This window comes from Sus scrofa, chromosome 15 (genome assembly GCF_000003025.6).
Source record: "Sus scrofa isolate TJ Tabasco breed Duroc chromosome 15, Sscrofa11.1, whole genome shotgun sequence".
NCBI classification, from domain to species: domain Eukaryota; kingdom Metazoa; phylum Chordata; class Mammalia; order Artiodactyla; family Suidae; genus Sus; species Sus scrofa.
Window position 1 is genome coordinate 52,619,269 of NC_010457.5, and position 27,408 is coordinate 52,646,676.

A 27,408-nucleotide genomic window follows, 5' to 3' on the forward strand; every position below is an offset into this window, starting at 1 on the left:
TAGCCATGTACCCGCTCCCGAGTTATTCATATTGCATTATCTGCTCATCAACCTGGCACATATGCAGTGGGGATTTTAACATGACAGGAGCAATGTGGCATCTGCTGTCCTGTCCTGGATGCTATAACACCATGCTGGCACCGTCAGGCATCACCAGTTCTGAATCTGACAAGTGCAGAGTTTGGCATAGTTGCAGATACAATCAGCTCAAACAAACCCTATGGCACTAAAATTTTCAAAAATCTCTAAATATTTCCAATCCAACTGTCCTTCCTCAAAAGCTTAAAGTTGCCTGGATTTCCATTGCTCAGCAGGTAAACATAATATTGGGCTTGTATATTCCAGTAAAGCTTAAATAACTACGTGGTTATATTCTTTCAATCTTTGGGTCACTAAATTTGGGGTCAACCTGAGATTCAACAGAAACAATAACAAAATAGCCTTACTTTTATTTCTGTTTTCTAGGTTAGAAGGGATTTATTGAATACACTGCTAAAGGAAACAGTAGGCCAGGGATCTTGTCTTCCCTGGGGTAGTGTTTGGGCTCTTTTTATTAAGGGAACTGGCATCCTTGAGAGTTCCCACCATACAAATAACAGATTGAAACATGGTGGTTATGCTTGGCTGATATTTGAGGCCTCTCCTTAGTCAGTTGTGGGTTAACACAAAAGCGCTTGTGTGTAAAACACCTTCCACATTCCCCCCAATAGATTGACAATGCCAAATCTTTGGCTTTGGGCGAAGGTCTTATCTATAATGTAGCCGCTTCATGCTGAGCAGGTAGCCTTACTTTTAAATAAATAATTCAGAGAGTTCCCTTCATGGTGCAGCAGAAACGAATCTGATTAGAATCCCTGAGGTTGTGGGTTTGATCCCTGGCCTCGCTCAGTGGGTTAAGGATCCAGCATTGCCATGAGCTATGGTGTAGCTTGCAGACACGGCTCAGATCCCACATTGCTGTGGCTGTGGTGTAGGCCAGCAGTTGTAGCTCTGATTTGACCCCTAGCATGGCAACTTCCATATGGCATGGGTGCAACCCATGCCATAAAAATAAAATAAAAATAAATAGGCAATTTAACAGATTTTTTTTTAATCAATGAAGAGGACTATACTTATAGAATAGGTAACTACTGGGAAAAGAAGTCTTTTGCGGTAGAAGGTAGATATTCTTGCTCTCCTTGCAACTGGATATACTAGACCTAACTGTGAAATGAAATCCTGTAGAAAATATCACTAAATTCTTGGTCTTCCAAATCACCATTCTATCCGGGGTGACAAATTACATATCCCACTGACTTATATAGCATGTTGATTTCATATGTTTTACTCAACCTGTATACTCAAGATTCTTTTTGAAAGCTTGTTATGTGCAGCACTCCCTTTGTACCTCTTCAAAGGATGGAGGGCTTAGGCTGGTTTTAATGTAAAGGTTGATGTGGAAATGGTCTTTGTAAGAATGACCTAGCCCCATTAAAAAGCTTTACTTTCAGGACCTTGCAAAGAAGTGGGAGGGAGAAAGGGAGAAGAGAGATAAAGGGTTAATTTTAAGTTAGGACTGTAGGGTCGGGAGGGAGCCAAAACTGAAAGCAAAGGGCATATGAGGTGGGCATGCATTTGCCACAAAGTCTAGTCAAGCCATGGAACTCCCACCTCTTAGACTTTGACCTCTGCTTTTTTGACCATGACTTAGCAAGCTTGCTCCCACTCTCATAAGTTTCTGATTTTGTCTTAATGACTCCCAGGCCACTCTTTTCTTGATCTTGGCTTTTAAAAATGCCTGTGATTGCTTAGACTCTTCACATGCCTGCTGACCCATGTAAATATCTCGAGTCTCTCATCGCTGATGATTTATTCTCTAGACACTCAGCATGGACCATGATCCAGGCACTGTGTTAGGTATGGATATACACACATGGTAGAGTGTCTCTGCCTTCCAAGAGTACATTGTCTACCAAGGGGGAAAGTTCAGTTAACTAGAAGTTGTCAGGCAAGTGGAATATTCTGCCTAGACAAATGCATGGCTTGCATGGAGACAGCAAAGAGGAGCACTTATTTGGGGAAGGAGGGAAATTGTCATGGATGGATTTCTAGACAAGGGCAAAAGAACTTTGTCAGAAGGCTAAATGGAGAAGGGAGTCCCTATAAAACAAAATGGTCCACATGAGAGCAGGGATATATAGCAAGCATAATGCTGTGTGTTTGCCTAAGATGTGTGGGTGATTGAGTGTTGTATCCAAAAACAATTTTAGGATCTAGCATTAAATAATATTGACCAAGACAATAACTCCTTGTCAACTTCCTCTCAATTTTGGTTAATTCAAGGAATAAATCTTTCCTTGGTTCTGAATCTATTTCCCATTTCTCTAACATGTTCTGATCTCCATTTTAGACAAACAGACAATGGGCTTGCAGCTCAGATACTTTAGCAGGCAACAGTGTCTTCTCAGAACTTAATGACACTCTTTCATTTTTATTATATTCATTTTTACTGTTTAGTTTTAATTATGGCAATGGATTGCAGGTTTCCATTCACAGAACAATACAGAATTTTATTTGAAATGATTTTATTTTTGTTAAAAATCCAGTCAATTGAAACCAAAACAAGATGCAAAAAATCATACAGGTGCTTACATGAACATGGTAATAATCACGAGGTTGGTGGACCAATGACTAGAGTTTGATAAACACTGATGTAGTGTTTGGAAACTAGAAAATCATCAGGTGGAGTGAAGCGTGAAAGCAGAAAATGAGCTAGAATTTGGCAGAAACCATCCTGAGAAGGACACCCTACATCATTCTGAGTTAAGCTTTGAGGGGTGCCATGGAAGTGTTCCAACCAGGAGAATGGCACCATGGAGTTTGCAAGTTAGGACCTTCTTGCAGGATGTGAAGGATGCCCCAGAGGAGTTGAAGGAAGCAGATGGTTAGGAGGCTAACAGGGCCCAGTGATGAGGGCATGACCAAGAAAGCAAGCAGCAGCGGGGCTCTGAAAGAGGGGAGGCACATGTATGATGTATCAGTGGTATAATCACCATTGACATCCATTATATGTGGAGTGAGAAATCTAGAATATTTCTCAGGTTCTGGCTTGTTCCCTGGATGACTTGGAGCTCTCTTAACCAGGTGAAGAGGTATTTTCCCTTAGTTGTTCTTTTTCTTGATACTTGACATGATTTTGACCCTAAATGGAACCCTAAATCTCATTAACTCCGCATTAACGCCTCAAGAGGAAGGATTCAAGGTCTTTCCATTCACTCCTTAGCCTCAGATAAACAGAGCAGACCTCTAAATGTCTGGTGGAGTTAGCATAGTTTCATGTTGTGGAAGGTTTTTGGTCAAGCACTGGTGACACCCTCTGACTCTGCCCTAAAATCTACTGTAGTTCCTACAACAAAGCAAGGAAGTTTTCCTAGTCTAATAAAATTGCTTTAAGTCTGAAACCCCATAATTTCTGACTAAATTTTTGATCCAAATGTGAAGATATATTGTCCTATGGCTTTGGATTTTTGCAATCAGAAAGATCAGTGGTGGTCTAAAATTAAGGAGTTACTAGGGGAGGTCTTTACTTAAAGATTTTAGGATTATTTGGAAGAGAGGATGGGATGTTTGCAGGAAGACATTCTTGTACAAGGACAGAATCATGTCATAATCAGGAAGGAACCTGGTTGCTGAGAATCAAGGAGCTCAGAACAAGCAGTTGTCACCTAAAGCGTCTTCTCATTTTCTGATTCTTCTTGATGGAGAGTCTAGATCCAAGGAGAAAATGTGTTACCTTATTAGCTGCTAAAATGCATATGAATGAAGACTCTTCCCTCAAAGATTAAATGTTCACTTCAGGCTCAACTGTGGGAAACTGGGAGAGGAGGGGCACTTGACAACTACCCTAGCTTGAACCCCCAAACCCTGGGGAAGCACTCTAAGCATCTTGCTTCAAGAGAAGGGCTCGAGGTCAGAAAGGATGGAATCAACTCATGAAAGTCATGGAATGAAAAATAAGTGTTTGCTTAACTCCCAGTGAGAACTCACAAAGAACAGGATACAAAGTTTAACATCTAGATTATTTCCTTCAAATCAAAAGAATACTTCCCCATGTATTATTTGTATAGGGAGGCGTTAGAGTTAGGGTTATTTTCAGTGAAATACATTTTTTTTTTTAATGAAGGATAATGTGTGAACAATGAGATTAGACACTCTTGTCTTTAACAATATAACTATATTAACCACACCACAAGTTGGATGGTAGGTAGCAGGCCAAGTCACCCTAGATGTAGGATGCAGCTTGAAAGGATGGAATCCAAAAAGCTGAAGCCTCTAAATTATTCATTGCGTCATACTCAGGATGAGGAAAAAGCATCCTGTTTTATGCATAAAAACTGAATAGAATTTGAAGAATTATAGGATAGAGAATGGAAGTGGGTGAGAAACATCCATAAATAATATAGTTTCTTACATGTAGGCATTAATCTAAGATCAGACTCTTCTAATTATTTCACTCTGCAGACTTTGCCTGGATTACAGTTTTTTGTTTGTTTGTTTGTTTGTTTTAAAGAAGTAGACAGTCTGGATGTAATCTAATGATTTAATTTGAACATCCTGGGTGGTACACCAAGGTAAATGGGTGTGTATGGATACACTGTCAACTTAGGATCATTTTATCATTTGCTTTTTGTTTGTTTGCAATGAAGTTTGAAGAAAACTCTACAAAGACTGATGGTTCAGCAAACTTCCTAGAAATTATGATGAAACATTAATGCAAGAAGCCATTAAAAATGAGAGAGTTTATGGGAAACAATGTGGCTAAATAGAAGCAAACATAAAGAACTTTTTAAAGCTGCAACCTTATATCTTTTTAAATAATTATGCTGCTCAACATTCAGTTGTTATTGAAAAGGAATTTGCTTATTGGCACTGGATTGGAGACATGATAAAAAATGTTTATTTGATAAGTTTGTGCAATGTGGATTGTGCCCTTTGGGAGTGAAAAATTTAGGTTTCCAAATTAAGAACCTAGAGGGGAAGGAGCCGAGGTAGGGGTTGAATGCTGACTATGTGCTAGACATTTTCTGGCTTCCTTCCATGTATTCAGATGTATTCTTCACTACGCCAGGGCTTTGTAAAGTCAGTTAGATTCCCATGTTAGGGATCAGGACATAAGCTTGGAGGAGGAAATTGTCCAAATTTACAAAGTTGTTAAGTATTGAGGACAGTGCTTTGATGGCAAAGCCTTTCCTCTTTGCAGTATAAGATGCTACCTACATGTTGAAATTGTGCATTTATCCCCCTGGCTACATACACTTCATTTCCTTGGCAAGCTATGTGTGGGGAAAGGGGAAGAGAGACATTCAGCCAAGGGAATTGGGTAACTTGATACCAAAACCAGAGGAGCTCATAGTCTTTGAATTACAAACTTGATTTTGCATGGAACATGTACTGTCCATGGGAGGAAGGGCTGAGAAAGAAAGTGTTTTCTGTGCTTGGTTTAGCAGGGAGGGGAGAAGTACCACCAGAGAAATAAGAGTTGTGGTCAGAACATCCAGGTACAACACGACCTCTGCGACTCACTAGATGTGTAGCTCCGGGAAAGATTTTTAACCTTAAAGATTTTAAATCAAGTTTCCCTCATGATTTAGCTAGCATGCCACCACCCCACAGCCTGAGGAGAATGAACAAGAAATAAAAAATATTGTTAAGTCTAAACTATTATACAATGTTATTATACTTAATGGTTTATTTCTCTGCATATCCACAAATACATACATAAGCTATTAAAGACGTTTATATCTACAAAGGTGATAATTCTCTAGCCTCTTTGGCATGTTGTGGGGGTGGGAAGTGGTGGTGTTTCTTCCATCAAATTCTGTCCTCAAAAGTTCATTTGAAGCAGGGGATTAGAGAATGATTCTGGGTGAAACAATTTCCCCATTTTCTGTTTCCTCTTTAAGAATCACTGGTCTCCCTCTCCTGGTCTGTTTTTAAAAAGATCAGGTGGGTCATGTCAGGTTTCCTCCAGGTAGCAAATTTCCTTTTCTATCCCCCCGGTGGATGGGTGGTATTTTGGAGCTCAGTGAAGTTCAAAACCAACAGTTTGGTAGAGAGGTCCAATAGTGGGCATGCTAGAAGGTCAACAGGAGCCAAAAGTACATAGAGAAGAGAGTCTGACTACTGTCTAACAGCCACCTTAAAGGTCAGGGATATTGTAGTTTTCTGTAGCAGCAGGAAGGTTCTTGGGTAAACTAAAAGCATTTCTAATTTCCTCCCAAATTAATCTCTTGGAGTAAGAGTTTCCATCAGTTTATTTTATTTCTTCCATTTGAGAAAGAGCAAGTCAGAGATAGAGTGCAAAGTGATACTACATGAGATCATCAAAATTTTCCACTCCTTCCAGCCTCCTAAACCTCCAGATTTCAGAATTGCCTTGCTTAACCCCAAGTCTCTGACTTCAAGTCCCGTTGTCATTTATCATAAGGACAGAGAACCAAGAAATCTAATGATGGGGAAGACATTAGGTTGGAAAGACAGATTGTTTGCTAGTTTGCAAAGCTTGCCTGAATTTGACATTCAAGGGTCTACATGGTTAAAGTAAATGGAGGATTTAATAATTATCTAGATATTTAATGTGGCTCCCTGTGAATCTCTGCTGTCTCCACACTGCCCTCCATCACACAGGCTTCTGCCTCCAATATCAATATATTTTAGGCACCCAATTTTTAGCTCAATTACTAAGACAGCTGCTTGTAGTTTTCCATTTGGGGAATGGGCAAAGCCTCAGCTATAAATGGAAGACACAGGGAAGTGTCTTCATCTTTAATTTTTAAATATTTTGTGAACTCCTTGATTTGCTGAATGGCTGGTTGGGTGAATTGGACAAATGAGTGAATGTGGTGACTTCAGAATAGCGGGTTAAGAATTTGTATGTGTGTGTATTTGTGTGTTTGTGTGTACACCCATTTTGATACAAATATGAAGATTCCGACCAGTTTTGAAAATTCAGTAATATCAATAGAAAAAACACACTACAGAGTCCCTCTTTGAATCTCCTAGACACCCAGACTGCTTTGGAGATGACACGAGTGGATCTATCACCAGGTAATAGGAATTGCATACTGATTCAGAAGTGGATTTTGATGGGGAGCTTCAGGTCACCCTCAAACTCCAGAGGAGGCCCATGGTCACCCCAGAGGATTGCTGACTCCACCTATTTCAGAAGTCCTGATCCCATCTGGGATAATGAGTAAGAGGCTGGAAATAGATAAAAAGTACCACCCATGCAAAGAGCTATTTGCTAAAATATGGCTTCGTTTTAGGCTAATTTCAAGAAGAGATGGTAAATCTTAGAATGTGGGAAATGTCTCACATATAGGCCCTTCCCTGAGCAGTAAGAAGGATGATGAGTTTGACTGACAGACAGTCAGCATGAAGAGGAAAGAACCCACTTTTGCCTTGTTTTCTCTTAAAATGGTGAATCGATAAATCATGGGCCTGGTGGAGAAAGTACATTTATGAAAGCTACAGGCAAGCTTAGCAGAGCCGGGTTCTGACTGGCTGTCTTCAGGCCCTAGCAGTCATCAGATTATTGGAACCACGGTAATGGGTTTTCTTTCCATGACTGAATGGGTTTCCACGCTGACATGAAGAAGTTGTTTGCTGTCTCCACTGAAAATGATTATCATTAGGATCCCGGCAATCTTGCCCTCAAATGTCCCTTCTGATATGTTATTGCGTCTGAGGTTGGGGTGGAGGGGAAGAAACTATCATATTGCTAAGTTGTAACCCCTTCAACAGGAATACAGTGGTAAGCACAATCAACAGTCAGAAGATGACTCAAGAATAGGCAGGGTGGCAAAAGCAATGGACAGACAAGATGATCATGGGGTCCATCAAACACAGGCCTAAGTTAGCACAAGCATCACAGTCAAAGGAAAGGTGCTGGTCTAACAGACTGGACCATCTGTCTGCTGACCAACACTCCCAGATAGCCGTAGAGTGGCATTTTTATTGCAGTATGTCTTTCATGGAAAAGGAACAGAACTTTAAATAAATCACAATTACTTATTGCTTAGTATTTTGGATAATAAATTCTTTAGTTTATCAGTACCTCACGGCCTTCAAATGTGCATTCTTCAAATAGTTTCAATTACATATACATTCTTTCTCCTGAACAATAAATTATTCTTAAAAAAAAAAAGAAAAAGGAAAAGATACATAATTTTAAAGCAAAGAAAAAACAAAAAAACATATATTTTTGACATTTATCTTAAACTTATATGAAAACAACTCTATGTTAGATGTTTCAATATAAATAATAAAGGACATTATGTTATTTACAATGTTACACAGTAAGTTGAGAGAGTTAAAAAAAAAAAACTGACATTAACTCATAAAGACAGTAAATGATTTCGGAAAACATCCAAAAAATGTACAATGTGTATTTACAAAAGAATATATAATAGAATTTGTGATATGTGGCCATTTCCTTTGTCTGCATTTCTCTGCCATGTTTCATGGGTCTTTGTGGATAGAAATCTCTGTGGCTGGTAGGATGAAGCCAGTAGTAAAAGATAAAACTAGGTCTTCTTTATTTTCACAAATTTGAGCCATGCACCTTTCAACCCCAGGCCGGAAAAAAAAAAAAAAGGAATAGTTACTGAGCAAGTTACCCTGGATAAACTCTATCAAGACAGTCACACTTAGAGAAGGAAGCTATGGCATTTTGGCCTTTGGGGCCCATTCACATATACCTGGGCAGAGTGCCACTTTGTAGAAAGCACGAGATGTCCAGGCATTCCTCCAAAGCAAAAGTCATACCAGGCAAGGAGAGAGAGTAGGATAGAAAAAGGATCTGGAGTGAGAAAAAGGAGTTTTGCATATATTATGCTCTACTGCAGATTCCTTAGTGGGATATAATTTCAGACCCAGGAAACAAAGTCGCTGTCAAACTTCTGGGCAATTTCCGCTGCCTGAAGACCCACAAAAGCTTCCCATGTGCTGGGGATGTAGGTTCACCCTCCTTTGCATTGCCACTGTGCTCCTGAGTTTATAAACAGGCAGGGTGGCAATTAAACATCTCAGCGATGTCCCTGTGAACACACCTCTGGTGGCTGAAGCAGGTAGCCCTGAGGTGTCAGGTGGCTTTTTTGATCAAGGGAATCTAGGGACAGCAAGCCTGTCTCAACTGATAGGCCACCTCTGTAAGTGACCAGAGCAAGTTGGAAATGAAATTTCCTTTTGTCTTCAATTCTGATATATTGTTGCAACTTGAAAACAGACAGCAGTTTTTCATACTGAGGGAAATGTTGTTCATTGCTTTGACACAAGAGTTTATCTATTTCTGACATTCTCCAGAATACTCCACTGCCTGAAGAATTTGAAATAGAAATTTTAGAGTTTTAACGAGGGTAGGAATTTCTTTATGGAACTAGTCTAAGAATGAGTCAAGGTCTTCAAAGACAGTATTGAAATAATTTAGAGAACGTCTTATGGTTGACTCTTTTCTTGCCCCTGCCATGAGCTTACTCATATCTACAGAAGTGGGGAATCAGTGCAACTTGTACAGTTGTCAGGGGCTCCTTGGGATAGGTGAACAAGCAAATCAGGACACTTCTGTGTGCAGTAAGTGGCCTGGAACAATGAGGGATATTTTGGGATACCAAATCCTAAGAGTGACTTCCTGGACCTGTAGGTGTCTGTGGATGGTAGAAACACTTAGAAGCTAAATGACATGACTCATGCCCAGCCTGCACTATTTTTCTAAGACCTACTTGGATGTCACCTCTTCCTTTTCATTTTAACATAGAGATTTGCTGAAGAAATAGATTCAGTTTACCTGTGAACAGGAGTCACTCCCTTGACTTCATACCTGGTTTTCTGTACCCCCTCCTAACCTGTTTCCCATTTCATCCTATCATTCCTAGGAAGCTACTTGGAACCTAAGTAAAGCTGTGGCCTGACCTGACAGCTATCAGGTAGGGCATGAAAGAGGGTCTGTGATTTAAAAAAAAAAAAAAAAAAAAAAAAAAAGAGTTCTCTTCTTTTCCTGGATTGGCAATTATTTCAAATGTTTTTACCTGTACACCTTCCTTGGATTGGCAATCACAAGGGAACATGCAAAGTGTAGACCCATCTTAATCCTGACAGTAAAGTGAAAAGGGGAAAAACAGTGGGTGATACAGCTGCATAGTGGAAGAGCAGGGCACAGGTGGGCTTCACTTCTGCGTGGTGCAATCTTTCCAAGACTATTGACATTTCCTGATAAATTGTCACTCAAGGGAGGTTCTTACCAATCCCAAATCACAAGAACACTGGCTATTCCTGACAAAAATGTTCATGCACAGTTCTGACCTAAGCAAGGCCACATTGAAAAACAAGAGACAAATAATGAGGACAAAGGAATGGGCAAAAGAACTGAAAAATTATTGACCAAGTCACCAAGCTCCTCTCCCTGTGTCTTCTCTATATTCACCCTTCCAGACAGTCTAAGACAGAAGCATTTCCCTAAGAGGACAGGTCACCACTATGTACAGCAGACACATTTCACTCTAGAAGTAGTTCAGACAAATGGCTAAGCATGCTGTTGAAGCTGGGGATTTTGTGCCATGACATGTGTGTTCTTGACTGAGATGACACAGCCAATCACTAGCTCCAGAATCAGTGAAAAACCCAAGTCAGAGATGATTGCATTTCTTTCAGCCACAGTTTGCTCTTCAACTAGGGAAGCCGCTGTATCATGCACTCCGAGAGAAAGTGAAACTGAGTCCTTGAATCAGGAGCTGGATTTTACTCTGATCCTGGCCAGAACCCATTTTCTTTGCTATCCTGAACACTTGCTTTTTTGGGGTCGAGAAAAATCAATCAAAATAAAGTAAATGGTAGCTCCTTTTAGCCAGAGCAAGCTGTCTTCTGATTAATAATATAGTTTTTTAAAATCACAATATTACTTTCTTCCTAATATTTAACATGACTTAATGCAGTTTCCTGCTGTAATTAATAGTAGCATGCTGTTGGATCTACTATTATCTCAGAGCCCAATGAAGTAAACCTTTGGCTGGCAGAGTAGACACAACTCATTTCGTATACTGAAAGCAAAAGAAAACTACATACAAAAGGGGAGCTTGGGGATGGATGTGCCATTATAAGACATATTGAACAGGTATTACTCGAAGCAAACATAGGGACAGTTGTAAATCTTGCAAATCATACATCCGGTCAACATTATAATGCAATGCACAAAAAGCCAGCAAAAACAGAATACATGGCAGGGATGGGGGGGAAGGGGTGGTTTGCTGAAATACTGTGGAGAAGCAATCACGGGAACGATACAAAACTTGCTCTCGACAGAACAGAACATAAAGGCACCATTGATATCTTTCTCGTTTGGAAATACTGTAAAAAATTGCTACATATGGCACATAACACATTTGTACATACATATATTTAATTTATAAAAGTTTTTTTTCCTGTTTTCTATTTGCAGAACTGCTAAAATAAAATAAATTGTTTAATTTAAGGTGGAATACTTTATTATATAAAATAAAGTTTTACAGGTGAATCTATGGGTGGATTTAGGTTTTATACAGCAATAGGGTCTTGGTTAGCGATTACACTGGACAGCCGGGCTTGCAATTCTTCCTGTGGAGAGAAGCGACCTGCTGGGTTAGTCCTGCCGTCAGCCAGCCGGAAGGCAGGTGCCACCTCAAGGCTGGCTGCCAGGGGGTTCTGTATGCCCAGGAAGGGTGTATCTTCCCCGACTCGCTCATCTTCCGTCTCGCTCTCTGAGTTACTGCTCTCAGCGCTTGTGTTGCTGTCCATTTCGGACCTGTTGGCAATGTGGCCATTGGGCTTGGTTCTTTTGGCCCGCCGGCTGTTGGTGAGTTTCTTATCAGGCTCCTGAGCCGGTTCATACTCCTGGGTGGTTTCATATTCCTCATCCTCCACTATCCTTAAGGGGCTGGGAGGCAGGCTGTTGCTCTCATGCGCGGGGTTGCAATGGGCGGAGCTGAACTGCTGAGAGTGGTGGTCATATTTCTCCCGCAGGCGTGGCGGTGTCACGAGAAGCAGGGGTCTCTCTTCTTCCACAAAGGGGCTGATGGCCATGGAGGGCATGGACACCGTCGTGCTCGACATGGGTGGAGACATTTCCGAAGGGGGCGATTTGGGGGAGCTTGGCGTGTGGAAATCTACAGGTGACATACGAGCCGGGGTGGTCATGGCTGACACATACCTGTGTGAGCACAGAATACCCCACATCAGTGTGGTGGAAGAAGAGGCGGAGAGCAGGAAGGGGAAGGGGACAGAGTTCACGATATCACATCATCAGAGAACAGAGAATTGCTCTTCATTGTCTACCTCTCGGTGTTGACCCTAGAACATTCAGCACCCTTGGAATCTAACATTATGTAGCCAAGAGTATTCTCACGGGAGTGCATGCAAAGATCAGCTCATTTGCCTAGCTCATCAGAGCGTTTGGGATTTTCCATCTCATTATGGTTTTAAATAAAAGCATGTGAGTTAAGAAGGTACTAGGTCACGGAAACTCTCAGTTTATAGAGACCAAGGCTCAGGGATTCGGAAGGGAAAGAAGCATTGCTTAAATACTATACCTTCCTAAAGGCCAAGGGGTCTTAGAGAATGAAGCCCAAATGGGGAATGGAAGAAGCTCTAAGATGAGTTGCAGATAGCTGGATTTGGATGCATTTGGATCTGTGGGCCTTGTTTCTCCTTAGCTCAGCTATAAGGTTATGTCTTATGAAAAAAAAAGAGCATAGTAACTTAGATTGATTCCTGATAACAGTGTAACACATTTGTGTGCTTTTACTTTTTCCACGAAATGCTACTTCTTAACATGCCCTTTGCAACACTCCATCCCAGCGACCATGCCATTCAAAGGTAACTTAAATGTTCATCTTTATAGTTCTGTCCAATCTCTGGTCTACCTTTCTTCCCAAAACCCACAGCTGCCTCTGTCTTGTCTCTGGCTTATCTTTTATGGCTGTTCAAGAGTGGTCGGACCGGGTCACCTTAGGTCAGGTTATGTCTGATAAAGCTCAGTGAGTTTCATTGTCAAGACATTGAGGGTATCATTTTTTTTAAAAACCATATTGTACATTCTTCCCCCAGAACAAAAAGACCTGGCACAGCACTGAGAAAGATGTGGCTTATTCAGAGTCACATTTCTCAGCTTTGATAAAAATGTCACCAAGGCACAGCACTAAAGGACTCTTTTCTTCGCGCTGGCATTTGCAGAGTCTAATTTGACATGACCTGTGAGGACACAGGACACTGTCATCTGAACTCTAGCTAACAGGAACAGGAAACCAATGAACTCTCCTGCTTTTCAGCCATGATTCTGAGTCATATGGAGGTGCGATCTGGCTGTGTCTAAAATGGGAAAGTGTCTCGAGATGGAAATATTTGGGACTCAAGGCTTCAGACTTTCTGTTTGGGGGATACTTAAATTAAGCTCTCTGAGAAATGCTAATCCAAATTCAACCACCCCATAGAAGTGATTCATCTTTTCTCTCCATGATCTCTAGGTTCAGGTATATTTGGTGTCCTGGTTAATACCTGGGGTACGTGAAAAAGCCTACCTACCACAGCAAGGAAATGCCAACCTTTAAAGACAAGTATCTCAAGGAGTGATGAAGAAAGAATTTATCCCCTACTTATTTTTTCAGGGTTCTAAAAGGACTGAATTAGGACAGACTTCATACATAAAGATATCATCACATGGATTTAAGACTAATGTTTTAAACCAGTTTTGGACCATGCTTACTTTTTGGTGGATGAGCCACAGAGAAACCTCTAGTTTCATATAATTCTGAAATACCATTTTGGGGTAAAGGCCTTTGAAAAAGTAATCAGCAGGCTCTATATGACCTGCAGACCCCAAATTGGTCATCTTTTGTTGTATTTCCCAGAGCATGAGTGGAAGAGTGTATCAAAATTCTCTCCACCCATGAAAACAAAGTAAATATGGCTTAGACATTATGTAAATCTTTTAGCAAGTGGTCAAAGATTAGACTGAGATGACCATAAAGGAAACAAGCAAACAAACAGACAAAAACCCCACCAGTTTTGAAAACAAACAAGTAACAGCTTACTGATAGGCTAAGAATGCTGGTTGGATATAACTCTCTCCCAGTTTAGGTGGAAATGGATCAAAAAAATCTATGAATTCAATATTCCTATTAAGCATCCCTTTCCATTTACTGCCCTCTGTTCTTTATTTTACCTTTGTTGTGACTCCTCTCTACCCAGCCCAATAGCTTCAGAAGAAAGCCAACACATTCTGGAACAAGGGCCGCATCAAAGGCAATATCTGCTTTGAAACCCTCTATGAAGACTGCAGCATGAAGTGTACAAGTGATTTATGAATTCATCCCTTTTTGGAATTTCATAAAAGGGATACTCTGTGGTGCAAAGCAATGCAGTGGTTCCCCATGACAGTCAGCAATGACACAGCCCTTGATTTGATTTAACTGAGGCTGGAAGGTAAGGAAGAGTTAACACATGAGAACAGGAGGCCAGCTCGACCAGAGTTTGGATAACTGGCAACTTAACATTCTAGAAGGGTCCTGATCACTCACGAATGCCATCGCTCTAAAGTTACAACTGAGGAGGCTGAGACCTCCCCAGGGGGTCTGAGCCTAAGATCAGAGCTAGGAACTCCAAGGTTGCTGCACCTTCCACATCAAATCATTCCAGCTCTTTAAGAGTCTGTTGCCTGGCAGCCACTTGGACGACGCAAGAAGCTTGGAGGAAACGAGTTCAGTCAAACCAAAAGATGGCTTCATCAACTAGGAGCACTCCTAGCACAGGCAACTGCGCCCCTTATTCTCATTAGAGCAGATTCCTTAGGTGGGACCGCAGGTGCTCACGGGGATGCGCTTACTGGGGTTCTTTCTCCTCTGCGGTAGCTTTGCCCTTCGGTTTTACCTTTCACTATGAGGAGAGTCTCGGTAGGAGTCAGGGGTTTCTCTGGCATGCCTGAGGAAGCTGTTACATTCTCGAGGGCCTCCCAAGCCATTAAGACGTCCTCTTGGGCCCCCAGTGGGGCTGCTGTGCCTACTATTTTCTACTGATGACATCATGATTACAGAGTGGCTTTCTGAAAGGATGCTTTCTGTGTGTCCATTGCTCCAGCTACATGGGAAAAGTGAGAAGCAAAGAGAGATAAATACATATATTTTTAATTATATGCACAAATGGAAATGAAAGAAAGTGATCTGACAAGTATTGGAAATGACTGGTATATCAGTTGTTCATTATGACCTGACTTGTCTCAGAATAGAAGTGTTTCTAAAGATGTTTGCTATAGAAAGGATCTTGATTTAGACTGACTTTGCAAGGATATACTTTATTCATTTGTTTACCCATTCAACACACATTTATCAAATGCCACTTTGTACTGAGTCTCTTAGAGTCTCTCTGTTCTTGAGTGGCTTTGACTAAGGAAACACTTGCCTTACGCCCTCCATTTGGAAGTCTCCTGCTGCCCTTGATCACCCACACTTAAATGTGGATCGCCAGGGCATTTAAGAATTTAGGGTTCAGCCATTTAGCCAATTCTCATGTGCATATCCCAGGGCAACTCAACCATGAGAAGAAGTCAACTCTTAAGTATTCACTCTTCTCAGTGAAGCAATTCTGTGAATGGTGAGGAACACCAATCCTCTAAGGTAGGTATTGTTTCCCTTTATTTTGGTGATGAAAAATGGAGGCTCAAATTCAAACAGCAATTAAGCGACAGAGCCAGTTCATGCCCGGAGTTAGTTTTTGTCCCAAGCCATACATTTTACTGTACCTCCTCTCTGCCTCAGAAGTATCCCCCATCCTTTTTTTTTTTTTTTTTTTTTTTTTTTTTTTTTTTGGCAGGGTGGGCAAAAGGCAATGTGTCAAGATTTGTTCTTGGAGAAAGGCTATGCAATTTTTAAATTCTCATACCTGTGACTGGGAGTCTGGGTGACGGTCGTGGAGTGATGAGCTGTTGAAGTGTAGTGACTGGTGGAAAAAGATGTCTCTGCCTCTCTCTCGACGATATGCTCACTAGAGATGACATTTTTAGACACGTATTGCTGGATAAAGAAAAGGCACAACTTGAAGATTCAGGGAAATCAAAATGCTAACATTGTCACACACACACACAAACACACACACACCCAAATCTACTCTAGCACATGCTTCCTCATACATTCATTTCTCCAGTGGCCAAAGGGAAAATCCCATGCTGGCTACCAAGGCTTTTAGATTAGGTAAGTGGAGCTGATGAATTACTCTTTGGATATGCATGCAATGTAAGGCCTACAATTACCACCACATTGTTGAGAAACAGACCTGCGTCTTCTTTGTTTCCAATTGATAACATGAGAATTCAATGCAAAAGTCTTCTTACTACTTATTATTGTAATAGTTGTTGCAAGTCAAACAGATATTTGAATGAAACAAAAGCACAGAGATGGTTTGTTTTATTTCAAATTTCAAGCCATTAGAAGATTTTTTTAAAAAAACTCTATATTTTGGATCTACCTTTCCCTTTCAATTTCCCAGTGTCCATGTTGCCATAATGATACCACTAAAATTTTTAACTTGCTATCAGTGGTAAGACTAACAGGGCTACAGAGAGATTTAAACTACTTACAGCAGTTGCCAAGGTTACACATCTTGACAAATCACATAATAGTTTGAGGGTCTTACAATGAGTCCAAGTACATTCTACATTATTTCAACACCAAATCACAGTAGCTATTACTGCCTTTTACTAATGAGAGAGGAACATTTTAAATTTTTTTTTTTTTCCCATTGGCCATGACCTCAGTATGTAGAAGTTCCCTGGCCAGGAATCAAACCTGCACCACAGCAGTGACAGTGCTGGATCATTAACCTGCTGAGCCACCAGGGAACTCCCTATAATTTGTTTTAAATGCTGTTAGTATTTACACCAAATTGAGCTAAATAACTGGAAAGGGAATGGACAGGAATAGCCTTAGATCATACAGGGCACTTTATAATCTAATGGTTTATGGGCTCTAAAAGAACCTGATATGGAGCTCCCTGGTAACCTAGCAGTTATGCATCCAGCATTGTCACTGATATGGCTTGGGTCACAGCTATGGCTCAAGTTTGATTCCTAACCTGGGAACTTCCACATGCCAACTTCCACATGCACCGCCAAAAATTAAAAGTTAAAGAATTGAATATATGTAACTTGAAATATGCTTGAAGCTCTAGCTGGTTCTCTTGGAGGGAAGACTATTCCATGTGGATCTTTGCTTTAAGGAAAAGATGGCATTGTCACATGTAATGAGCTATTTCTAGTCTGAGCATCAAAGGACTCTTGCTCCTGGAAGGTGATGTAAACTCAACGAATCTAATGAAAATAATATTTAATGATTATACAACACTCACTTAATGCCACTGGGCTAAGTGTTTTGTATAGATTATCTTTTTTTAATGCCCACAAAAATTTTTTGAAGTCAGTATTATTTTTAGGACTGTTTTCATAATGAAGAAATAGAGTTTAGAAAAGTTGGAGCTCCTGCTCAGGTGCAATGTGATCGGTGGGTTTGATCCCCGGCCTGGCACAATGGGTTAGGGACCTGGCATTGCCACTTAGGTCACAACTGTGACTCAGATCTAATCCCTAGCCTGGGAGCTACATGTGCCATGGGGCAGCCAAAAATGAAAAAAATAAATAAAAAGTTAAAGCCCACAGCCACATAGCTTGGAATCCAGGCACTCCTTCTGCTTCCTATGTATTATAACACATAAAATGACAGATTACAGGTGTGTCACTACTGAATGCATTTATCAACTGTGCAGTACATTCTTATGAACACACAGGTAAAGGGGAGGAAACCTAACAGTCTCCTGTAGGGCTTTCTTGTGGGATTTGCTGGTGGTTGAACAACCAGCAACCCTGAACTTGGGGATCTCTGATATATCTGCTCGAACAAAATATATCTTCGACTGTAGGACAGAAAATAGTACTGCACTATAATCTTCCAGCTTTGCCTATAAAAAGCCAAACATCAGAGGGGTATGAAGAAAACCAGAAATGGAGTAAGCAATACTCCAGAAGCCAGGAAAGCTGAATCCAGCTCCGGCCTAGCCTTTATCTGTAAAAAAAGGGGTTTTATCTGTATAAAAGATGCTATCTAAAGACTCTCAGGATCAAATATTCTATTACTTTGTTATATTTAAAGGAGAATGTTTGGTAAATAATTTTTTAAAATATATTTGAATGATGAAGGCTGTATTTCATCTGGAGGGTTTGGAATCATGTAGAGAGTCAGGGAAGGAGAAAGTATTAAATTGTTAGTTTGAAGCAAGTTTGATAAGTGCCTTGACCTTTTCATGTCCTAATTTATCTGTTTGCAAATCAGAATCGGTACGTCATCAGGCACCATGAAATGCCTCTAATGAAAAAAAAAATTATAGCCTTTAGTTCAGTCATCAGTGCTAATCAGTGATAGGCTGGAGCAGCCTTCATTTCTAAAGTATAAAAAAATAAAACATTTCCTTCTGATTCTTGTGTCATGAATTTTATTATTTTTCTTTATGTTTTTCTCTTCTTCCGGGTATGATTTCCCTGCAGAACAAACCCAACGTTATTATTCCAGCCCCTTAATGAACACTTTATAAGAGGAAATGTGCCAGTTTTACAGTCACCAAATCCACTTAAAAAAATGTTCGCATTATTTTCTCCTGGCTTCCCGGAAGCCCTGGTGATTAATGGCAGCAGCTAGGAGCCTAAGAGCTTTGGAAAATAAACTTCAAGGTGCCTGAACAGAGGAGAGTGGCTGAGCTTTTCCACTGGCCAGAGTCAACATACATTCACCAGCTGGACGTTCTCAGGGGGTGGATTAGGGTGGTGAGGTCCGTTGGCTATGTTCACCATGTTGTTTCGTTCAGACCGAAGACTCTGCCGAAGTCGGTCGTGAAGCTTTTTTCGCTGCTTCCTGGTCAGGACAAAAAGGAGCACTTATTTGTTTCTATTATTTACATTTTTTTGGTACAGTCAATTCTACCAACACAAAACTCAAGGCAGTGGATTGGTGGTGAAGGAGGGGGTGGGGAGGACCTGCCCCTCTGTCTCAGGAGGAGAATCATGTATGCCTAGCAGATAGAACCAAGCTTAAATAGATTTAAGCTGGAGGGGATACTTACAGAAAGTTAACTGGACTTCTGAGAGGTTGGAAAAAAAAAAAAAAAGAAGTTGATTTCAGCTAAAACCCCAACTTTCCTAATTAATCCATCTTTGCCTATGTCTTACATACGGTCATTTGTCTTAGGTAACATTGCATGCTGCGCAACTGATGAGTCTGAACTGATGTATAGTTTTGCCTGTCTGTGTGCCTTTCAAGAAAATGCTGTTAGTTTTGAATCTGTGCATCATACATAATGTGTGTCTGTAAGTAAAGCTATGTAGCTATTTTGCCAAGGAGATTTTGGCACAATTACAATACGATCCTACTGAAGTAACACTTCTTTTGGTATAACTAGGTAATGCATATTCAAATATGGAGACTGAATCTAATAAGACTCATAAGGTGGATTCTGTGAAGGCTTATTTGCTTCTATCATTGGCTAAATTCTGGCTACACACTAAATCCTGGGCCATTAAGAAAATGTCAACCATGCCCTTGATTTTATGGCATAAAAGAATACGGTCTTTTTTCCTCAATTCAATCATAATAATATTCCCCTGGTTGGTTCTGGCATGAGGGTTTATATGATGAGGCAAAAAAAAAAATACAATTTAATAGTCTTATTTCACACTTGAAGTGGAAGTTCTATGGGTGAGAGGAAAGTGAAAGGAATTCATGTCCGTGTGGGTCAAGATATTTCTTAACATGGACCCAGCTTAAAGGACCAAAAAAGTGAACACAAATCTGTTTCAGTGTTTTCTCTTGTATCCTTTCAAAGCAAGTTTTGCTTGATTCTCCTCCTGAGAGATTCCTTTTGCACATCCCACCTTGGGAGTATGTGAACTGAGAACTGAATTAGAAGGAATTGAAAAATAATCACCATCCCCTTTGAAGAACCCCTGCATTTCAAATACCACCAAGTGTTTCCTTTATCTCCTGAGTACGAGTGCAGATTGCATGTGTCCTCAGCAGTAATATGACAAGCACACCTGGGCACCCACCATGTTCCTCTCAGGAACACCCACACCTGCAGGCCCCTATCTGTGTCCCTCTGCCATCCCGCCCCCTTCCCCACCCTTTCTGGAGTCACAGGGAAATGGCCAATGATCAGAAATCTTCTGAACATAGCCACACAAATAGGCACAGCTTTCTAATGTATGTGGTTAGGAAACAGCCTCGAAATGGATTATTTAGGACAAAATATCAGGAGAAAAGTCCCTTTGGGATCCTCCCCTCCCTTTTCATCAAGACTAGGCAGTGGAGTCCGGCTGCTGTCAGGAGAGAGGTGGTGGGGGAGGGGATGTTTACTTGGTTTTGCAGTAGGCCACCACACACATGATGCCGACCACGAGCAGGGCGATGCAGATGCCAGTGATGGTCAGCACTCGCTTCTGGTAGAGCTCCTCCGCTTCTGGAAAGGGATGAGAGCAGACGTCACCAAGGCTCCCTGGGCCAGCTGGGGCTTACAACCCAACAGTTGGCATGCTGTATTGTCCATGTTCACGAGAAAATGCACACTGGACAATTCATTACTTTTGCAGACATACTTAAGGAACAGTAGACTCTGAACTACATTTTGGGCAGAAAAGAGCAAAGCCCACTGGGGGGCCATTTATAATAAAAATATGATATTATTTATTTACTTTAATTGCAAGCTATAAATATATATGGATGAAACTGACAAATCGTAAACATTAATTATAAAATAACGATTTGGTTAACACTGTAGATTTCATTTTTCGGAAAAAAAAAAACTCTTGCAAAGACAACAGGAATCCACACCAATAAAAAGAGCTGGAAGTGGCACTGCTGGGACCCTCCTCATCTTCCTTCTTCCCTTCTTCCCATTTTCCCAGGCCCCTTCCCTGCCTTCACCCTGAGCCTTTTTTGATTTCCCAGGTATTTTGTATTCCCATGGTCTTTACAAAGAGTCACTGTTCACTTAAAAAAAAAAAATTCAACTCAAAGACATTTTCAAACATGAGCTTGACTTGTAGTTAGCAACAAAACCGAGGCAGGAGCCCTACGATTTAACAGTAAAACATGAACATAAGCAACACAACATGGAATAGCAGGGCACTGTATCAGAGAAACCCAGTATGATGGGTGGGATAATCCTGGGCCATGATGAAGATTAGTCCTTTGAGAACAATTATCACGACTTCACCAGTTGTACTTAGACCTAACTCACCACGATACAAAACCACTAGCACAAATGGTAGACATGGTTTGGAATAGACTGTCCCTTCCTGTGTTGACCAACTTGGCAAATTAGCTAATGGAGGTGGCACTAAGGAAGTGTGGTGCTTAGAACTTCCAGGTGAAGGTTCTGCTGTATCCCCAAGGTGTCTTATTTAGGAAAGGCTTTCTATTTGCAACTCAGTTTTTTTTTAGTGGGAATAACTTGCTTATACTGGGGGGTGGGGTGGGGTGGTCAGGTTCTTAACAAGATTGGCTGATTTAATAGTGAACCTGATCCTCTTTGGAGCTAAGCTTCCAAACGGTCTGATCACTTTTTGTGGAAGACAGTCACAAATTCAATGAGAAAGAGAACTCGACCTACAAGCTGGATCTGCTACTTGGATTAAGGAGCTGGTCAAGAACTGGGGAATATTCAATCAATGGTGGTCTTCTATCTAGACATCAACCTGGGCCTGATGGAAAATTTCAATTTGGCTTCTCTGTCTCAGTACCCACACTTTTTTCTCTACTGAGAAAGGGCAATTTGCAGGAAGTTCTTCTTGGAATGAAAAAGTGCAATGTAATTTCTATGATACAGTAGACTTTATCGTGAATCAAAACATTTCCTACAAGCCAAGCCCATGGTAATCAAATTCCAGTTAACAGGTCAGGAACATCGTCAAATCAAATTAATAGAGCACTGATTATTAACAGGAGGAGAAGGAGAAAGATTCAGCGGGTAAAAAGACCAGAATGCTGCGGAGATTATACAAAAACAAACCAAAAGGTTTGGAAGTGGAAAGGAAAACAAACCAAGAGAACAGACAGACTGACAGAATGACGGAGAGAGGGAGGAGGCCAGGTAGGAGGGAAAACAAGGTTAAGAAGTGAAGGAGCCATCTGAAATCCCTGGCTCAGCATGCCCGATACTAAGGGAGGAAAAATAAATACATAAAAGAAAACCAGAGGGAGGAGATGCTGGGGTGGGGAGAAAAGGTGGATGCAAAATTGGAAGGGTTATCCCATACAGCATAACTCCTACCCTAGGCTGGCAGTCACGTGGAAGCCACAATTAGAAAGCAAAGCAGCTGGTGCATTGCGAGGGCAACAGTGGGCCAGCAGACGGAGCGCGGTGTCACATAGGTTTTGTGCCGCAAAGTCAAATGAGGACGTGGTATATAAATGCTTGGACGTTAATTGCTCCTGTCTACTGCCCTCCCCTCCCCCTCCCAGCCACAGGACAGGGAATTCAATTTCAAGAGGTGTTAATGTGGGAGCTGATGCCTCTAGGGCCTCAGCCTTGACCCAGGGCATCGAGATCAGTTTATGTCTAATCAGCAAAGGCATCACCCCCACTGGTCCTCCTCTGGGATGGAGGACTCAGAGCAGGGATCCTTTGGTTGTGATGATTTGGTTAAGAAACAGGAATGGCAAGTTTCATTGCCTGGAAAAGGAAGACCCTACTATACCTCTTTCTCTTACTCTATTTTTTTTTTTTTTTCTTATAACGTGGCAAGCCCTTGGAGGTGCTGTTACCTTCCCAATTCTACCTTTAGAAAAACTGGGAAAGTGCTTCTGCCACCTAGAAAAATGGGATCTAACCAAGGGCTGAAGGGGGAAATGTGTAGTGCCTCTCAGGGATTCTTTTGACAAGGTTTTGGGTGGTTGTTAATAATAAAAGTGTAGATGGACTTGGGTTTGTAAGCAAATGGTGTACGTTCTTCGTAGGTTCTGTCAGAAGGTTCTGATTTTCCAGGAAAACCAGTCATGGAAATAGAAAGGCAGCCCAGTAAAGGCCAAAGGGCAAAGCAAAAGCGCCAAGATAAACCAATTAAACCCAAGTCCCACAGAACACAGATGTGGATTAAGATTCTGTTTTCACATCAGCATCTGAATTCATTAAGAGTCTCATCTAAGTTTCTATCTGATTTTGCAATGGTTTACTAGATCAGGTGACCCTCACAAAATAAATGTATTCAAAGAGAAATACTTGATGAACAATAATGTAAACCCTCTCCACTTTTTTTCCTAGTGTGACTGGGTCAACAGGACAAGAGCAAATGACAGGCAGCGTTGAAAAAAAGAATCTATCAGTCCCTTTGGCAGGCGGATCTGCCTTAATGAGTTGAAGCGCTTCTGAGCCGTTACTGTTTGGCTGGACCCATTGAAGTGAATCAGATCAAACACATGTTTCAGACTTATCTGGCAAGGCTCAGAGACAGAAGCCTTGGCTGTCTCATTTTAATTGACCTTTAAGGTCTGATGTTTCTTAAGGATGGAATCTTCTGACTGTCTGGGGACTTTGGAACCTCTGGAAGGTTTGCGCTTGAAACATGTGCGGATACCAGTGTGCCTTGTGAACCCTTCAGAGGTCATCCATCTGAAATTTTGTCACCTTACTTCATTGTTTGGTAATAAAATATTAAATTCAATATTTATATCCTAAAGTGACAAAGCAGGAAAGATACAGTTGGAGAGAAGAGGGGAAGTTACGGTGGGTTTTTTTTCTGCCCTGTGGGGAAGACCAATAAGCTTTTTTAGAAGTGGGATCACTTTAATCCCCGAGAAAAGTAACTGGAATAGATAACTTCCCTTGTATAGACCACCTGTCCCCTGCGGGATGTTTGCGGGCCCTGTTGTGCTTATCCTTGAATGATGTTCTCTGCTGTGCAAAGGACCACTCACATGAATGTGGGGCTTCGTACATCAAATGAACACTTTTATCTTGGAATTTTTTTTTTTTTTTTTTGGACAACGGACAATTAATGGAATTTCTATCCCTGGAACCTATAGAGCTTGCTAGAGCCTCTTTTTCCACAAATAATGGAAGTATATTAGGTATAGATTGATGTTATCATTCAAAGGGAAGCAGCAGCTATAAGATGCTCTTACCAAATGATGTCACTGACACCAGCTGGATAGGCGACCAGCTATTCTGTTAATCAGGACATTGCTATATTGCCCCATGGAGTCACATTCCAGGGCTGTATGCCCATTCAGGAAGCCCAGGCACCTGTATGAAGAGCCTCTGGGAGGATAGAATGGCTTCTCCTTCCTCCCAAGACTGGCCTTTTCTCCCAACTATTTAGGATAAAGCCCTTTCAGAAGAATATGCCTCACATTCATAGGCTCATAGGAGATATTTTACATTTACAGTGTGAAAACTTCAATTTGATTACTTGTCTGGATAATCCGAGTGACTCAAGTTTAATTCGATTAGCCCTAGAATTTCCAACTAAAATAGCACAAGGCTTATTTCTTTCTGTTTCCTATTTCCTTGCTCATAAGATAATGACATTGACTAGAGTAGTGCTTGAATAGCTCCAGAAAATCAGAGTAATCCAAGTCTATGTATATATTATGTTGCAGGGTAAGAGCTTTCCGTGTTACTATATTAATAGATGATTTTTACATTGTCTGTTAAGATCCCATTAGCCTAAAAGGTGGAGTGTTTTTAAGCTGATATATTTAAAGCTTCTTTTGTTCTCAGGCCCCTGGTTTGGTTCCTCCTACAGCCTCATGCATCACTCCAACTTACCCCAGCTCTGAAATAACAGCATGGTGGCCAGATCCAATCAGTGGGTCAAGGAACATAGGATATGTGTGAATTTGCAGCAGGTAAGGTGGTTTTAAATTCTAAGTGAAACTTGGGAATCTAAAAGCTGCTACCATGTCGGTCAACTAACCATAGATTTAAAGCAGAGAAATCATTGTTATAGCTGTATGATCCCTTCTAAAGAGAGAGGAAATTAGTTAGGAACTGAAAGGTAAGAGTAGACAAGGGAAAAAAAGGTTTCAGCTCATAGGTTCTAAATTCTGCAGGCTAAAAGGAATGATGATTGGTCCATACCCATAAATTCAATCCCAAGATGCTCTGCCAATGCAGAAAGTTGACAAAAAAAAAAAAAAAAAAAAAAAAAAGAAAAGGGAAAAAGTTTCAGAGAAGAGCAATACACCGCACTCCAAAACACATTACACACAACTATTACGGCTCTGTGCGTGCACATTGAACAGACAGATGGTGGATGGTTAAGGAAGCAGTGCTCAAGTACGCTCCCACGAGTCCACAGAGGGAACTCCTCTTCTAAGAGGTGTGCAAATACCAGCACACTGTGTCTTTATTAACCCTTAAAAGACCTTACTGAGGGAGAAGGTATATGGCTGAACTCTCTATGCTATTTCATTATTTGGGAATAGAACTGCTGTATTTATCATTAGAAATGGCTTTTGGCATGATTTCATTCTTCTCTTTTTAAAAGGCAGAAGTGAGGTTCCAGGGAGGTGAAATAATCTTACCCAAAGACAGGCAGAAGGCAGAGCCAGGAGGTGAAGCCAAGAGAGTAATAATTTGGTTGGAAGATTCTGTCATGTTGGATTTATATTTTTCCTTTGTTTGTGGACAACTATGCTCTAATAGTTCTTGTTTTTGTTATTTAAAAAAAAAAAACACGCTATCTCTTTTTCTTGAAATCTTCCACCCTCTCCACCACTTGTATGACATGTAACAAGCACACCTACTCAAAAAGCCAGACAGGGTACTGGGGCACTGGAGCCTGCTTCTAGTTTTCTACATAATTCCTATGTGGTAGAGGACAACTCTGAATGCTTCACTTTTTCAAATTGTTAAAAAAAAAAAAAAAAAAAAAAAAAGGTGGGGGAAGATGCAATTCCTGAGTTCTTTAGTTAGTTTAAATTTACTACTTCCTCCAATCATAGCCAGCCAATCAGCTGATCACTGCACCTGCTGAGAGCCAATGCTCAGGTGAAAGCTGAGGGGTACAGGCACTCAGGGAACCTGCAGGGCTGCCGAGGGAAGGGGACTCAGAGCTGTGTGCCCACAGCCCGAAGTCCTGGCAGACTGTACCACAGAGGCACTGGGATGGCAGAACCAGCAGAATCTGCACATGCTCGTGAAGAAATGAGGGAAATAGGACAAATTTAAAAAGCTAAACAAACATGCAGAAATGACCCTTCCCATTCTGGCAACAAAAATTGTTAATCCAGTTGTCTCATGGGGGCCCCTTTAGGACTGCCTTATTGTGCATGGATGATGGAGAGCCAGGTGGGAAAGAGGAGCTGGATGAAAACAGGGCTTCTGTGGTCTAGATTTCTTCCCTTTGTCATTAATTAGAGAGATACCAGGACGGTCCCCCAGTGCAACAACTCATCCCTTCTATTTGAAAAGAGGCAGTGGAGGGGTGCTTCTCTTACAAAGGCAGCAGTGTGGGTATGAACACATCTTCTGCCACACAGAAAGGAAAGGCGGACATAGTGTGTTTGAAGTCATCCTGGTTTCAGATCCTTTCTCTGCCATTTCCCTGTTGAGTGACTTTGGACAAGTTTAATTTCTCATTGACAAAATGCCTGTGATATTGACACATGCTTCACAGCGTGACCCTGGGGAATAAAGGAGACATGAAGTAAGTTGGGCAACACCTGAGGGACTTAGCTTGGAGAATAGACATGTCTGGAGGTTTACTTTGGGCCACTGGTAGGATAAGGCATGCATGTAGGTTTACTTTTGATCAATTTCATGGGCCATCCAAACTCTGAGAGCTCCTGGGATATATCAAGAATTTGAACTTTAAAAACTTGCCACCTCTTAAGGAAATGAAGTTTTCCAGATTGACTGTACTATTGACATATACATATATAATCAATAGTACATTGACTAACAATGATAAAGAGGCACTTTATATAATAGAAAGTTCTCTTTGCCTTGAGTCAAGGGTACTCACGCAAATCACCTACATTTTTCAAAAATTTAAAGCCGGAGAATGTATGGTTACTTTTGTTGCACAATGTTCACAGCAAAGTAACAATTTATTCCAATCCAAATGAATTTCTCTCACCTCTGTGCAACATTCAATTTGAAAAATTGACATTTTTTTTCCCACATAAACTTTGGAACATCAAGGTACAAAAATTCATTTTCTGAGGAAGTGATAATAAATTTCCTTACACATTTCCATGAGGAAGTGACTCAATTTTTCTCCCTAGAACCTCCCCTGTCTCTTGCCTTTTCCTCCTACGTCAGTAATAATTTAAGGGTTAAAATAGAGAGAGAGCTACGGAAACTCTTTCC

General features: G+C 41.0%; 1 protein-coding gene across 12 annotated transcripts in view; it reads right to left on the reverse strand.

The window, feature by feature from the left end:
- NRG1 (neuregulin 1) overlaps nucleotides 6,282–27,408 on the reverse strand; it is a 1,062,454-nt gene continuing 1,041,327 nt past the window's right edge. For 6 of the 12 annotated variants that reach the window (XM_021076398.1, XM_021076399.1, XM_021076403.1 and 3 more), the window contains 5 exons: nucleotides 20,451–20,553; nucleotides 18,827–18,953; nucleotides 15,940–16,070; nucleotides 14,932–15,138; nucleotides 6,282–12,217 (listed from right to left, as the gene is read on the reverse strand). In XM_021076398.1, coding sequence (XP_020932057.1) covers nucleotides 11,566–12,217; nucleotides 14,932–15,138; nucleotides 15,940–16,070; nucleotides 18,827–18,953; nucleotides 20,451–20,553 — 1,220 coding nt within the window. In that variant the 3' untranslated portion in view covers nucleotides 6,282–11,565. Of the gene's footprint in view, nucleotides 12,218–12,596; nucleotides 12,739–14,931; nucleotides 15,139–15,939; nucleotides 16,071–18,826; nucleotides 18,954–20,450; nucleotides 20,554–25,173; nucleotides 25,198–27,408 lie in introns of all 12 variants that reach the window. The other 6 variants (XM_021076394.1, XM_021076397.1, XM_021076401.1 and 3 more) reach the window with 2 other exon arrangements.